Source organism: Nasonia vitripennis, chromosome 2, assembly GCF_009193385.2.
Source record: "Nasonia vitripennis strain AsymCx chromosome 2, Nvit_psr_1.1, whole genome shotgun sequence".
In the NCBI taxonomy this organism is placed as follows: Eukaryota; Metazoa; Arthropoda; class Insecta; order Hymenoptera; family Pteromalidae; genus Nasonia; species Nasonia vitripennis.
Genome location: NC_045758.1, coordinates 1,734,008 through 1,749,174, shown reverse-complemented (window position 1 = coordinate 1,749,174; position 15,167 = coordinate 1,734,008). Strand labels below are relative to the sequence as shown.

The 15,167-nt window shown below is 49.0% G+C and overlaps 1 protein-coding gene across 2 annotated transcripts in view; it reads left to right on the top strand.

The window, feature by feature from the left end:
* The first annotated feature begins 960 nt into the window (after positions 1 to 960).
* Positions 961 to 15,167, top strand: part of LOC100678650 — a 22,658-nt gene continuing 8,451 nt past the window's right edge. The window contains exon 1 of one of the 2 annotated variants that reach the window (XM_003424651.5): positions 961 to 1,416. In XM_003424651.5, coding sequence (XP_003424699.1) covers positions 1,332 to 1,416 — 85 coding nt within the window. In that variant the 5' untranslated portion in view covers positions 961 to 1,331. The remainder of the gene's footprint in view (positions 1,417 to 15,167) is intronic. The other variant, XM_031923113.1, reaches the window with a different exon arrangement.

Sequence of the window (15,167 nt, the reverse complement as noted above, 5' to 3'; positions counted from 1 at the left end):
TTTTTTTTTTTTAATTCTATCGGCGCCGCGCATCTCCGGGCAAAAAGTAGCAGGAGGCGCGACCTTGCACGATAAAAGTCGCCTCGAACTTTGGCCGAAATTACACGTCTGATCGGAGCCGATGATCCCTTATCTGCTTATTTACAAACACGAAGAGAGATACGTCGGCGGATTATGGCACGAGGATTCGTATGATTTATTTTTCCTCCGAGTCGGGAATATATATATATATATATATATATATACCTTATATAGGTATAAGTGGCCATATCATAGCTTTATTTTCGCGTCGGAATTAAGCTCGTAATAACGGCGAACTCGCGAGATAATCTTAATTGTAGTTTTGAAAACAATTTGTTCGGCTGGCATCTTTATTGGAAAGATAGGATCTGCGTCCTCGGAGGAGGCACGTATCATAGCTGCGCGTGGGAGAGAGGACCTCTGCCAGTTTTACACGTGTTAGCTCCAAGAGAGAGAGAGAGAGAAGTGCTTAACGAGAGTCCGGCATAAATTTCAAGTTACAGCTCGTAATACACAGAGAGCCGGACCGGTGTCGGGTGTATCAAGGTGGTACGATTAAAACGTTCTTAGCGCCAATTAGAGGAAGAGACGGACGCGGTTTGCCTTTATCGAGTCGATGCTGTGTGTGCCAGTGACACGGTTATTTACGTAAGCATAGATGATTCCAAAGCCGACGCGAATGGACCGACTCCGAGCGCTCCTCGAACAAAAAAAAAAAGTCAATCCCGCAACGAAAACCACTTGACGCGCGCACAGGTGTGCAGCCGCACCAACAGGCAACAGCAGTAGTAAGTATATATATATATATAGGTAGTATAGTTCTCTCTCTCTCTCTCTCTCTCACTCGCCGGCAGGCGGCAGTGCGCGCGCGTCTACGTCCACGTGGTGGGGCTATCTCCTCGACTTTATGTATATTACGGAGCTGCAGACCGGGCGGCCGATCAGTTGAGCGCTCAGCAAGCAGCGCGTCGTGTGTGCGGCACTACTGCTCGTTTCGCCGCAGAGCGGCAGTAAGTACCTATCCCGCTTCGCGCGTTGCGATTTCTCTTGTCTTTTCGCCTTGTATACAGAGCTGCATCAGTCGCGTATACGCTCTTCGCGCAGGTGTATATATACATATAATACTTACACGGAGCCAAGAGTCGAGTGGTGTATAGTGCGCGGCTAGCCGCTTTCTCGCTCGTTATCGGCGCACGTATGTACTCGGCCCTGCATTGAGAGGAGGCTGGATGTGCTGAGGAAGAGGAAAAGGAGGTGCAAGACAATCTATATGCCATTGAGCCAAGTGTTGTGAAGAGAAGCAAGCGAAGATGATCGCGCTAGCCTGGTCGGTCTTCATGGTGCTGTCGATGGTGATGGCGTCCAGCCAAGCGTTCCTCACCGCCCCGTTGCCAGGTACTGTAAACACACACGCATCGTATACTTTCTCCCGTGAATTCGGCGCGTATACGTTTCCACGAATACAGGGCGATTTAACAAAAAAAAAAAAAAAAGAAAGAAAAAATACGGCGAAACGTTGAATACGTGACGCACGTGACGTACCGGCGCGACCGCGTGTGTGTCGCTGCCCTCCTGCTGGGGCGCACGAGCAACGGTAAACTCGCGGTTCGTTCTTTTTTGTCCTCTCCTCTCGCGGTTGCGGTTTTTGGCGAATTTTTCGGCGAACGCGCTCGTTACGTGGTCGGAATCGTTACGCTTCGCAACGGTTATTGACCGTTCATGCTCGGGATTTTAATTCGCCGTGGATTTTCGAAAAAAAAAAAAAAATAAATAAAACTAGTCCAACGGCCCGCTTCGCTCGCACTCAACCAGCTCTGGCGAAAATAAGCCTCTGAGAGAGACGCTCGCGGGGGAAATTGGCACGTCGGCTTTACAACATCGAGAGCATCGATCGGTGCCTCGATCGGTAGAGTCTACGATCGACTTACACCTCTACGGGAGAGAGAAAAAAGCTTCTGTGCTGTGCTCTCAATCTCGCGGAAAATCTAGTTTCCAAGTGGCTCCGCGCGTGATACCGATCGATATAGTATATCGGTACGACGCCTACAGCGCGCGAGTGTATTGTACCGTCGCGACGAATTATCGCGGCTCTCTCCGAAGCACCACCGCGTAATCTTAGCAGGCGACGCCGAATGCACAGAGTGCGGCTCCGAATACCTGTATCTCGCTCTATTTTTTCTTCTCTTCATCGAAAAATTAAGAGCGAGGCGCGCGCGAGAGAGAGATAAAGTTTCGCAGCGTCACGCTGAAACAACAAGCGTATGTGTGATCGTTACATCATTTGAATTGCGAGAGAGAGAGAGAGAGAAAAAAAGCAGCTAATCAGCTGGAAAATTCTCTCTCAGGCGTGATAAACAATTAACTCGATCGCGAAATTGCCTCTCCTTTTTCCCCCGGTGCACAATGAGAGCGGAGGAGATGCGGGGAGTCGATACCGCAGTACAAGTGAGAGAAAGCTCAAACACGAGTGGATATACACAAGTTTCAATTAGGCAGTACTTTGACGCGCTATCTTGTTTACTTGAAACTTCTCTCGCCTCGGCGGCAGTAGCTATATTTCGCCCGTACATATAGCCCGCGTCGTTAACGCTCGATAAATTTGAATCGATAATACACATAGAAACATCTCTCACCTGTCAGACGACGATTTGACTCGTCGCCACGCACGCACGCACTCGATTTATGTATTACGAGTAGCGTATCCGACGACGAAGCTTTATTTTTTTCTCTGTCTCTCTCGGCGCCAAGTGTGCGCGCGTACGCAGGTGATGCAGATTAAGGCCCCGTTATACGACTGCGGTACCTGCACGCGCGCACACACACACAGGTGTAAAGTGTAATCAATAGAGCGATCGATCGATCGTCGCCGGAAAAATCGCGCGGACGCGTTAATTCCGTTTACCTCTGGTAAAGTTTGTTCCGGAAAGTCCTTAATTACGCGCGAGCGCTATATTTATGCTGTCTGCGGTGCGGAGAACGGAATAAAAGTAAACACATGCACAGCGCGCGGACGCTAGCCGCGAGAGAGAAAAAATTATTTCGTCTCGAAATAAAACAGCGGAGAGCAGAGGTGAGGACTCGCGCTCGCGCATTAAAATATCGATAGCGCGCGGCGCGAGCTGCTGCAATAATAGCCGATTGATAAAAATATATACGCTCTCTCGAGTGCGCGTGGCCTCACACTCTGCGGCGGCGCTGCCAGAGCTCTTACATGGCACTTGTTTATCTCTCGAGTGGCTCGTATATATTGGTTACTTTTTTTTTCCTCTCTTTTATTCTCGATCGCGCTCTTTCGCAGTATTATACGCATACGTGCAGCAGTGTCAAAAGCAAACGAGCTTAAAAAGCCTTGTTTTCGGATTTCCCAGCGGACGTTACAGCGCCGCGGAGTTTCTCCCAGAGAGCGCGCGACACGCAAACGGGTAAACTCTCTCTCTCTCTCTCTCTCTCTGTCGTCGTAGCGCGGCTATGGGTGCATTATGCGCCGCGCGCACGATTATTAGCGCGCGGGTGTACACAGCGGCTCGTGATTATATGCGTTCGTTTGAATAACGAGGTAAAAGGTTCCGCGAGGCGAATCGGGATCAAACGGCCGTGTTTATCGAGGGCCGCTCTATTAAGGGACAGAAGGGATTTATCAGGGAGTGAGGGCGCCGGGAGTTGGCTTTATAATATGCGGGAGCAGAGAGAGTGCATGGAATTTCGCAGCTGTCGTCGCGCGAGTTTCCCTGGCAATTTAGTGTGAATTAGGACGAATCGTGCTTTAGCCGCTGCTCTGTACCCTACGGTATACAGCGTGTGTGTGTGTTATTACGCGAGCTTTATACACTCTTTTCGCCCGTTATTATTTTTGCGCGGAGCTGCGCGCTGTGTTTATTGCGTTTTGCGAAATAATATGTTTATATTCAAACATTCCGGCTGCGCCGCGGCGGCGCAATCAGGCCGGAATTGCATCGCGCGCTATAATAAATCCCCATCGTAGGTATAGTACGCGTACGGACGGAAAATAAAATTCGAAAACGTCATTTTTCAAAGCCGAGCGCGTACAAGAGAGGGGGTGGGGGAGAGAGAGAGAGAGAAGGAAGCGCCGAAAAAACGCAAACTGCGCAATAAAAATCCCTTTATCCGCTCTCTCTTTCGAAATACCGGCTGTCTGCCGTGTACGTACGAGATAGAGATAGAGAGAGAGAGAGAGAGAGAGAGAGAACTTCCCTCTCGAATGAATATGGGAGAGACACGCGAAATCGTATTCATGAAGGAGAAGCAAAGCGACGCGTCTGGCCCGACTTCATTCGTCTCTCTCTCTCTCCCTTGGTTTAAGGGTGGCAAAAAGCGGGCAAATTTTTCTGAATTCCGATCCGCAAAAAGACGAGAGACGACGCGGGCCGGGAAAAGAAATCTCTCGCGCGGCAGCTGCCGTTTGTTTTGCCGCGCGTCACGTGCGATTTTATTTTCTTCGGCGGCGGGGAGTTCCTCCTTTTTTCCCCGGGCTTTCCTCTCTCCACTCTAGAGTTTTACGCGGGGCTGCTATTCGTTTCTTCTTTTCTCTCATTCTCTCGCGCCCGATTCGACCCGGCTATTACGGCTGCTGCTCTGCGGCAGGTATGCAGATTTCGCTCTGCTGCTGCCGTCGACGACGAATACGTATACGCTTTATAAATAAAACACGTAAATAATGCATCCCCGCGCGAGCGCGTTGTTATTTTCCGCGCGAGCGAGCTTATAAATAGAGAGACCGATAGAGAACTTTGAGCTGGAGGAAAGCTGAGAGAGAGAGGGAGAGAGAAAAAAAACAGCTGAGCGATAAATTCAATTATTTTTTTGCTTGTTTACGCGAACGACTCGCGAATTTTTCGAGAGCAGGAAACGGATGCGTATGCGCCGAAGTTTTTAATTAAAAAACCTACTATACCCCCCTCCGCAAGTTTTAATGAAATCCGCATTATCGTTTATTCCAACCGGCGAGCCTTCGAAAATTCGGTACACAGTGTGTGTGTGTGTGTGGGTGTGTATAATGTAATAAGCCCCGCGAGCTGAGGAGAGACAAAACGACGACGCCGGGCTGTAAAAGAAAACTTTCTTAATCTCGATTCTTCAGCTCTCCCCGGAAAGAGATAGAGGCTCTTTCCGCTCATTACGAATGAACCGCGCGATTTCGAATCGGCGAATTTTGAAAAAAGCGCCGGAAAATCATATAGCCATCCGAGTAGCTTTTAATTATTCCTGCGCCCGCGTCCAATTAGGCGAGCCCGAAATCTGTGGCAGTTAAAAATAGTTTACAGATAAAATTGCGTCGTATAAATACAACGAGAGACTAATGGCCCTAGCTTGCGCGTTACATTCGACGTTTATATTATATCGTGAAGACAAAAAAAAAAAAAAAAGAATGTTCAGCGCTTTATATCCCGAGCAGCTCGTCATTAGTATTGTCCGATCTAAATGCGGACTTTTATAAGACGCGCGGCGCATAGAACTCGATTTATCTTCGAACGTAGCGCGTGGAATCCCTCACTGCATAATACAAGTCAATTTCAAAGAAGAAATCAGTTTAGCCCGCAGCTGCTTTTTATCTCTCCCTCTGTGGAAAAGCCGCCGGTGAAAAATTACAGTATAGGCTCTCTACGCTATATATATACGATTCAGCGCTAACAAGAATCGACGTGGAAGCGGCTCATCTGCAAGATTCATATCCGACGTGTCTCGCCCTTATTCGCCGCTTGAAAGACAGCCGCGCGATCCCGAGCCGTCACCTGCATTTTACACAGCTAATTGTCGCCGACTGCATTATGGAATTTTGCGGCTATCGGTTTGTGTAAGAGCGTTGCGCCGCAGTCGCAAGTAGGAGCTTTCTAAGCGATTCAGCGGAATATCCGTCTGATCGATAGGTCTTCGGCTAATTGTCCTGCTCGGTATCGGCGCGTTAACGAGCGTAGGTGCGCTGCTGCTCTATAGCAGACGTGTGCGAGTGTTATTCCGTCTGGAGGAGAAGGAGGCTACTGGCGCGCGGCCAGAGCCGCCCTGGGGAGTCCTTAATGTAGGTCGCCGTGTATACACGTGCTTCTCTCGCTCTCACTGCAGACGACGATCCTGTTAATATGCGCGCTGTGCACCGGCTCCGCGGACGCGCTTTAAGAAAAGCCCCGATCGCGTAAAAAGCTCTTCGCCGCGTTATATATTCACCGAGAGATATCGCGGCGGCGGCGACAAATCGCGCTATTCCACGCCTACGCAGCTCCCTCCCCCTCGGCGTCGAAATTAAAACAAAGCAGCCATAGTTCGAACTGTCTAGAGCGTAGGTGTATACCTATAGAGATGAGCGCGCAACACGCTTATATGCGCGAGAGGCTCTGCAGCAGCAGCAGCAGCAGCATTATAAGACGAGCCGGCGGCGGGATCCTTTTGTCAGGATCGTCGGCGGCGTTTCCGGCCGCGCGAGAACAATACGATGCATATTACAGCGGCGGCATAGCAAATATCTCTCTCTCTCTCTCTCTCTCTCTCTGCGCGCGGCTGCATGTATATGAGCAATGGGCGACGTGCCATAATGCCAATATTTGTGCTGTCGAACGCGCGCCGCGTGCGATACACCGGCCCGTGTCTGTGTGCGGTACACCTGCGAGACACAGTAGAAGACGTCGTTTGACTCGGACCGATATATGCTAAAATGAAATTTCTCCCTCGCGCGCATAAGGGTAGTATGGTTTTGGCCTGGCGCACCCTCTGGGGACCGCGTCGTCCCCGTTTTCTTTATTCTCATATGTCTCGTTTTTCCGCCGCTTCTTCTGTTTCTTATTCTTCTGCTTTATCGCTGTGTTGGCTTTGCGCGAGCGCGTGTACCCGAGCGTGTGTAGGCGAATCTTTTGTTTTTGCAGGCCGTGGATTTAGCGCTGAGGGAGAGAGAGAGAGACGAGAAGAGAAAGTTTTATTGGCCGGAGGGCGTTTTTGAGTTGTCAGTTTGATCTTATTGTCGATTGTCTCTTCTCTCTGCTCTCTGTGGCTGTTTGTGAAAATTCCACGCTCGAATACACCGCCTGACAGCGCCGCCGCCGCTGCTATCTTGTTCGGAAAATTTGCATAAAAGGTCCGTAGAGTTTTTCTCTCGCTCGTACGTTGCTCCATTGATTCGATGATGCTCGTTCAGCGCTTGGTGCCTCCGCGGATGTATTCGTTGGGAAATATGAAAAAATTCCTCCAGCCAACCTTTCGATCGCCGTCGCGTTGTAACCGGAAAATCACAGAGCGCGACGACATCCCGCGTAGTACCCCAGCCTCGCTCCATTATACTCGTAAATATAAAGCTGCGAAAAAGAAAAGCTCGCCCCGAGAGAAAGAGAGAGAACGAGAGCGGAAACTAGCTCAAGTGCCTTCCCTCTCTCGCAAAGTTTCGTAACAAACGACGTTATAAACTCATCCCGCGCGCTTGCGCGAATAACGATCGTTTATCGCCTCTCTCTCTCTCTCTCTCTCTCTCTCTCTCGCGGAAATTTGGCTCGACCTGCGCGCAGCGCGCATAGAAGCATAGAGCAGCGCTTGTTGTTATTTTTATTATCCTCGAAGACCGCATCTCGGCATTGATTCGCGATTAGCTCGAAGCGAGAGAGAGAGAGACGTGGACGCGTGATCTGCAGAGCTGCACTGCGGCTCGTAAAAGCACTTGAGAGACAATTGCCGCGAGCGTCTGGCGACGCGCTTGTTTACCGAGATTAATGAAGACCGTTCGATTGTGTGTAGATCCGTATATTTGAATCTGTTTTCCATACGGCGTTATCGCATCTCGTAGAGAGGAGTTATAACGAGTTGTACTTATGACGAAGTCGAGTGTGTATACCTCCTAATTAAACCGATAAATTCGTTACATAAGGATCATCGGGCGCGACGAGCAATTGTAAATTATTTCAATTTTAATTAAGACCAGCTGGCATAAGAGAGGGAGAAAAAAAAACGAAAAACGAAAGTGCCCCTCCAGAGTGTAATAGCAGTAAAGCAGCACTTGTACTTTGAACATTGCCACGTGAAAACGCGCGAGCTCTACTCCCCCGCGTGTATTAAATCCATAAATTCCAATTCCCTCTGGCTGCAAAACGGCCGCTTGGAATTACTAGGCCTAATTGAAAGAATCGTATATAGGCGATGATAATTTTCCGCGCGAAATTTGAAAAAAAAAAAAAAGCGATTTATGGCCATTCACGCTTAATTTCGACCAGCCTCGTCTCTTCTTTTATCTTCTCTCGTTCCATTATCTTTCCCTTTCATTTAGAAGTTGCCTCGTCCTTTGTACTTCACTTTAACCCTTTTACCACTTGTATACCGTATATTCGTATGTCCCGAGAATAATATCGTCGCGTCGCTCTAAAAATACTCGCCCATCCCTCTCTCTCTCTCTCTCTCTCTCTCTCGCTGCAGCGAACAATCGATAGGTCTCTCAGCGAATAGCGGTCGGCCAAAGTAATTTAAACAAAAATCGAAGGCACCGTGTGACATCTCGGTATCTTCGCGGCCATCGCTCAGCTTCTCCTTCGCGAACTCTGTTATATGCGCTGCCGCACATCACCAGTTGGGGGACAATAATAGCGACGACGTAGCGATAATTTTTCTGTGCCTTCTTGGCCTCGCCACTCCAAGTATTGACGACTCGCGCGCGCGCGCGCAACGAGAGCAACGAAAAAAACATCGAAGAGCCAGGAGTGTATACACGTGTATAAAAGCGACGAGGTTCTCGGCCAACTACCGCGTTTTCCGTCTCCTTTTTATATATATATATATATATATATATATATATATACGGCTCATCACGGCTGTATATACATAGACATAAACACGGCCGAGAGGGGACAGCGATTCGCTCTTTTTTCATTTCGTCGGACTACACTCAAGCGCGCGAACAGTCGGATGAACGACCTATAAAAGAAAGAGAGAGAGAGAGAGAGAGAGAGAAAGCAAGAGAAAAAAACACGTAAAGTGTATATGCGCCGGATAAGAGATAAGCCTGAGCGCTGATGAAACGGCCCGTATAAAATGTTTATTTCGCGACCCTGCCAGCAGCTGCCCTTCTACCACGTCGGCGGGCCGCGTGAAATTAGCGAAGACGGGCGTTTATTTTTTCCCTTACACGGGGGTGTCGTCTTCTGTTCTTCTTATGCCCCTGCGCGTCACAGCTGTTTTGAGATAAAGAGATTTACCGGAGCTGCTTCTTATTTACGTCCTCGGGACGTAAGCGCGACTATGTATACACAAGCCTTCGCCGCGCGGATGGAGATTACGGCGTGACGGGTATAATGAAATTTGCTCGGATATAGCGTCTTGGAGAGGAATTTAGGACGCGGTGTGTGTTATCGCCTGTTGCCTCGAAAAAATTCCTTTTCGGCACCGTTTACGCGATACACTGTCGGGACGAGAGACCGAGAGAAAGAGAGGAGACAAAAGTTGGAGCGACGAGTTTTGCAAACTTAAATTAGCCGTAAATTTCGAGAGATTAACTGCGCACCTCGGACGACTCGCCGAAAGTTGTACAACAAAAGGCGACCTCATCCTACCCCACCTCGCTCTTCTGGTCGTGCGGCGATCGATTCGAGAAAAACAAATTTAACCGCGCGCGCAACCTCATCCGCAGCTCTGAAAAAAGCCCGCCATAAAGGGCCACGAGAGGAGAGCTCGAAGACAAAGGGAGCTCTCGCAAAGAGGTCAAAGAGCCAATGCACATGTGTACACGTCTGCGCTCGCGCGGGGTATAGTATAGACAGCGGGAGGTGCGCGCGTCTTAAATTAAAGTCGCAGTTGAAAATTTCTCCTCTCTCTCTCTCTCTCACGGCTATCAATTATGCGGACAGAAATATAATTCAACCCTCCCCCTTCCCCCCCCCCTCTCTCTCTCTCACTCTCTGGCGGCGAATATAATTAAAAGCTCGGGGAGCGCGGTTTACGCGAAACTTACTAATGCAACGGAATTACGCAAGTTGCCGTTATTAATGAGCCGGAAAAAGGCGGCCTTTGTGTTTTTGCTCCTGGAGGCGCTGCCGCTGATGCGGTGTATAATAGGCGAGAGAGAGAGAGAGAGAGAGAGAGATCGATCGGTTGTTATTGTGTGCGCGTGTGCGTGTACGCGATGCGGCAGCGGGGCGATTCGGAATGTTTATGATGCGATATTGGCCCGCGGGCTAATGAGTTAATTGATGATCTAATACGGCCAATTGTTGACCTTATTTGATCAGTCGGCTGTACACTGATCGAGGGACGTTAGTTATAGTTGCTGCTCTGCTGCTCTCTCTCATGTGTGTGTGTGTGTGTGTGTATACAAGGAAGGCTTTTTAGACTGAGGTCAATGGATTGATATTCCCCTTTTTCGCCTGTCCCACAATCTCTCTCAAAACCTTGGCGAACCCGTGTCGCAAGGATTATCCCCTCACACACGTTATATCCCAAAAGAGGAACCCCTGCAGGCAGGTATATGAATATTCACATCGATTCATCTAAACCATCGTCCAACTCTCCTGCTCGCGCACTTAAAAATTTAGATTTCGCTCACACGCGCTCGCGCGCATTTAACTTTGTAATGCAGAGCGTCGCATACCTGCGCGTCGTCGCCGCCGCTGCGCAATAAAACAGCGTAATATATAAGAAGAAAGAACCGTACGTCCGGCGAGAATAAAAAAGGCCGCGCAAAAAAGTCCGCCGAAAAGCCCCCGCGCGGCGATTTTATTTTCGCCGTTACACACAAATTCCGACACCTTAACAATTGTCCGTCCTCGGTGATATCTCGAGAGGAGAGTATCACTCGTTCGCCTGTGAACGAGTAGTATAGTAGCCGGGCAACGCAATTAACCGAAGCGCTAGCCGTGTAATTGTATTTGATTTTTTCTGGACTCGGCGAAACCGGTTTTGTTTACGGCGAACGGCTTCCTGATGGCCTACTTTCGAAAAGGCGCGAAATTTCGAGAAAAAAAAACCGATAAGGCGCGTATACAACCTTCACCTCGCAGACGCCCACGATGCAGCTTGGCAAAACAAGACTTTCGTTTTCTCATTCCGCAGCACGCATCGACGACCGGTTCTGCAATTTCAGTGTCCGCGCACAAGGTTCCGCGGCAAGCCCTCCGCGCTGCAGCTAAAAATAAAAGGCCGATGCCGTACGACGCGAGAGAAGAAGAAGAAGAAGCCGTGCTTTATTCGCCGAACTCTTTGAAAGAGATGTCGCTATGTTTCTTGTTCTTCGCGCGCTACACACGTTGAATTAGCTTTGATCCGCGTGCAAATAAGCTTTTATAGATTACATCACTCGTCGCGCGTGAAAGAGAAGAAAAGCCTCATCGCGTGAGAGAGAGATAGAGATAATTAATCCGCACACACCATAGACTTAATCGGCCAATCGCAGAGTCAACAGATCCCTAAACTCCGCGCTTTACAGTATAAGTGCGGTGATGCCATTGAACGCAAAGCCCCGAGTACACACAATAAAACGCTTATCTCGCCGACGGAGAACGACGACGACGACGACTAGGGCGACCTTCTCTTCTGTGCTGCAGCAGCGGCTGCGGAAAAGAAAGCGTCATTAAAAATCCGCCGAGCGGAGAATAAGGGCTGGAATCGGCTTTTCGCGCACTACTGCGCCAGAAAAAGCACGTATACACACCTATACGCGTCGTGTAACGAACGCGGCAGTAGCGGTAGCAGAGGTGGTACGATCAAAGAACGATAAAAAGAGATTGATGGTGGAATCGCTAGCCCGGTTAATTGCTCTTATTTTTTCGCGGAGACGAGAAATGGAAAAAAACACCTGCTCTGTGTTCCCCTCTATATATATATATACACACACACACCTGCCGCACGCCCGACTACTTTCTCCAAAAAAAAGGCGGCTTCGTGAATCAGAGGAGCTAGCGATAAGAGCAATTACCAGCGCTTACAATTTACAGCGCCTTCTCAAACACTGCACGCACCTATACAGCTTCTTTTTTCTTCTACTTCTTCTCCTTCTTCTTCTTCTCGTTGCACTCGACGTTTATTGGGTTATTGGGTAACGCGTTAGCTCATTATTAATGCTCGCTGGAGCTTAATTTGAAAATATGCACGCGCGCGCGCGCGCGCGCTGCGCGAGAGTATTATCGAGCAGCGAGAGCCGCACGCGATTGTATCTCTCTTCCGAATTTCATTAGCAGACGATAAGGGCTCGCGATAATCAACGCGTTAATTAAAACACGCGGGAGTTTTTACCCGAAGAGAAATAACGAGAGCTTAATTAGCGCGTCAGAGCTCTCTTAGCCCGTAAATGTATCTCTTATCAAACGCTTTTTTTGCACGCACAATCGCAACAGGTTTTTCTGGCGAAACGTAAATACCGCGAGGATTTCGCACGGTAAACCGTAATAGAGCAATTCTTCAATTGGCGCTGTTCTCTCTGCACATGTATCGAGAGCTTTTTGCCGCCGAGAGAGAGAGAGAGAGAGAGATGCATCCGTAACGTTGCACAACGAAGGTTTAATTGTTGGCACGTTGGTCTAACGCGTGCGCGCGTCTGTTATATATATACGAGAGTATGCGTGCATAAAAGCGGCTGAACGCACCGAGCGAATGTCAAGGTCTCTCACGACGAGAAAAATTCTTCGGATTCTCCTCGCTCCACACTATGTACTGTTAGATAAAAAATATCGCTCGATACGTTTTCTCTCTCTCTCTCTCTCTCCCTTGGAGCAAACAGAAGCCTGTAGCGGAGATAAAGCGCTATCCGTTAAGATTACGTATTCCCAAAATTTCCGACCGTAATAATCCCGACGAGTCGAACGCGCTACACACTCTTATATACTACGAACGGGGCAGCTAATCAATATTCCGATCGGCGCGTGTGTGCAGGTATGTAGCGTGTATGGCAGGAAGCCGTTGGCATAAACACGTCGCGGCACATTCGAATTCACGATCGGTCGCGCGAGACCGGCGAAAAATCTCGTTTTTTTTTTTTTTTTTGCTCGCGTAATCACCGACGAGAGCATGGCTGAAAATAACTCGCGCCAGAGATAATGGCGATAAAGAGAGAGAGAGAGGGGGGGGGTAGGGAGGGAGGGAAAAAGTCCGAGCGGTTTATCGAAGCTGCCAAGTAGCCGCTGCCAAATTATGTGTATCTCGCGAGGCTGCTGCTGCTAAATTTACACACCTATACGAGGAAATTTTCCATCGACGGTGTGTAAAAGCCGGTTTTTTTTTTTCTTAACATCGCAAGAGCTCTGTGTAATTCCGCATTAATTTCCCGAATAGCGTTCGAGTTCAACGATTTCCAGCATTCCGCGCTAGCAACAACAACAACCTCCGAAGCCGTTCACGCATAAATAACGGCTCAAAGCCCCTTAGACCGGGATTTGACGGAGCCTCTATCTCTCTCTCTCTCTCTCCACTGCTGCAATTCCTTTTCGCGTACCTTTTCTCCTGCAGCAGTCGGCGTTAATTCCCGACGTTGCGCGCACACACACACACCACAAATTCGTCAGCCTCGCGGCATTCGTCAGCGATAAAACGAGCGGTACTGGCCGCGTTAATTTATCGGAAATTCTCCGCTGCAATTAACGGGCTACGGTACTGCGCGAACGAATTACACGCTCTTTTCTCAGAGGCTTGCCCTAAGATAATTCGCCGAATTATGCCGCGTGCGAGAGCGAATGCGGCGTGTGATTAAGCCGCTAATTCGATATTAGTACGTGTATGTGCGCGGAGAGTGAGAGAGAGAGAGAGACGACGCATTAATTGATCTTCGGTTTGCCGTAATTTTCAGCGCGACGAGAGAGTGATCGCTAATGAACCGGCGGCGATGCGGACGGACGAGGTGATGGTTTCTTTTTTTTTGGAAGCCTGCCGCCTGTATTTTGATATCATTGGGTCACTGGCTGCGCGATTCGGGGCTCTTTTATTATCTCTTCTGTTTGCCGACGGAATTCCCGAGCAAACGTCGTCGAGACGCGCACGGATTAACGAACTCGAAATTTAAAAAATCTTCCAGTTTTCATTACTTTTTTTCCAAGAATCTCCTTCAGTCTACTCTCGCTCCGATTAAAAGAGATCGAGCGCGTGGGTCGTCGTTGAGCGAATCAGTCGGGGTTCGTCGACCCGATGCAGCTTCATACGAGTCGAGTATTATAGCCGAAGACAATGTGCAGCGCGCGGAAGGCTCGTTTTGCAAAACAAACGAAGAAATACCACGACGATACCATTTTTGCCCGGCGGCCGAGGAGAAAAAGCGAAAACCTATAATTGCCGGTACTTGATCTCGAACGAGCCTCAGGGGCGCGTCGAATTAGCATATACATACGCGCGCCACACCCGCCGCTGCGCATTAGACGGCACAAAAAGGTGTATAGCGTATCGATATGGCCCGTCGCTTATTTCCCGCTTATACTATATTAAGACTCGAGCTCCTGCAGATCGACGACGATATCGCGCATGTCTATATAGGTGCTCCTATTACATAAGGCGGGTAATTGCGCGCGCGCGAGTTGGAAGTTTCTCGGTTATATTCGCTCTACGAGTCGTCGTAATGGAGGATCAGCCGGTCTATCGGAGATCTGATAAGGCTCTATTCGAATTTCAAAGAGCCTCGAGATTTTTTTTCTCCCAAGAGAGGAGAAAAAAAAAAGAGAAACTTGTACACATACGCGCGTGACTACGTTTTTCCATTTGCGGGACGAAAAAAAACCATCGCCTCTATATACATCGATAAATCATACCTATACGCGTATGGGGAAACGCAACGAAAAAAAAAGAAACATCCGAAAGCCATCAATGAAGCCAACGACCTGTATAATACACATCGCCCCCCCCCCCCCCCGAAAAATCACCCTGGCTCGCACCTATACACGGGCAATTTCTCGCGTATCAATCGCCGCTCTCGATAATGCGCGCGACGCAAACGCGATTAAGACGTCTACTGCGAGCAATGGGATTTCGGCGCCGAAGGCACAGTGTAATCGAGTATCGCCGCGCTCGTCGTCGTCGCGGGGAAGAACAAGGACGAGGATATTAATGAAATCACTAGCTCGCAATTATAGATAAGGGATATACATTATAGTATGATTTTTCGCGCTGTATATTGGCTTATCGCACATAGAGCATAGCGCGGCTTATCACGCGCTCGCGCGAGCCTGTATAATTAAGTGCTCTCGCGATAAACG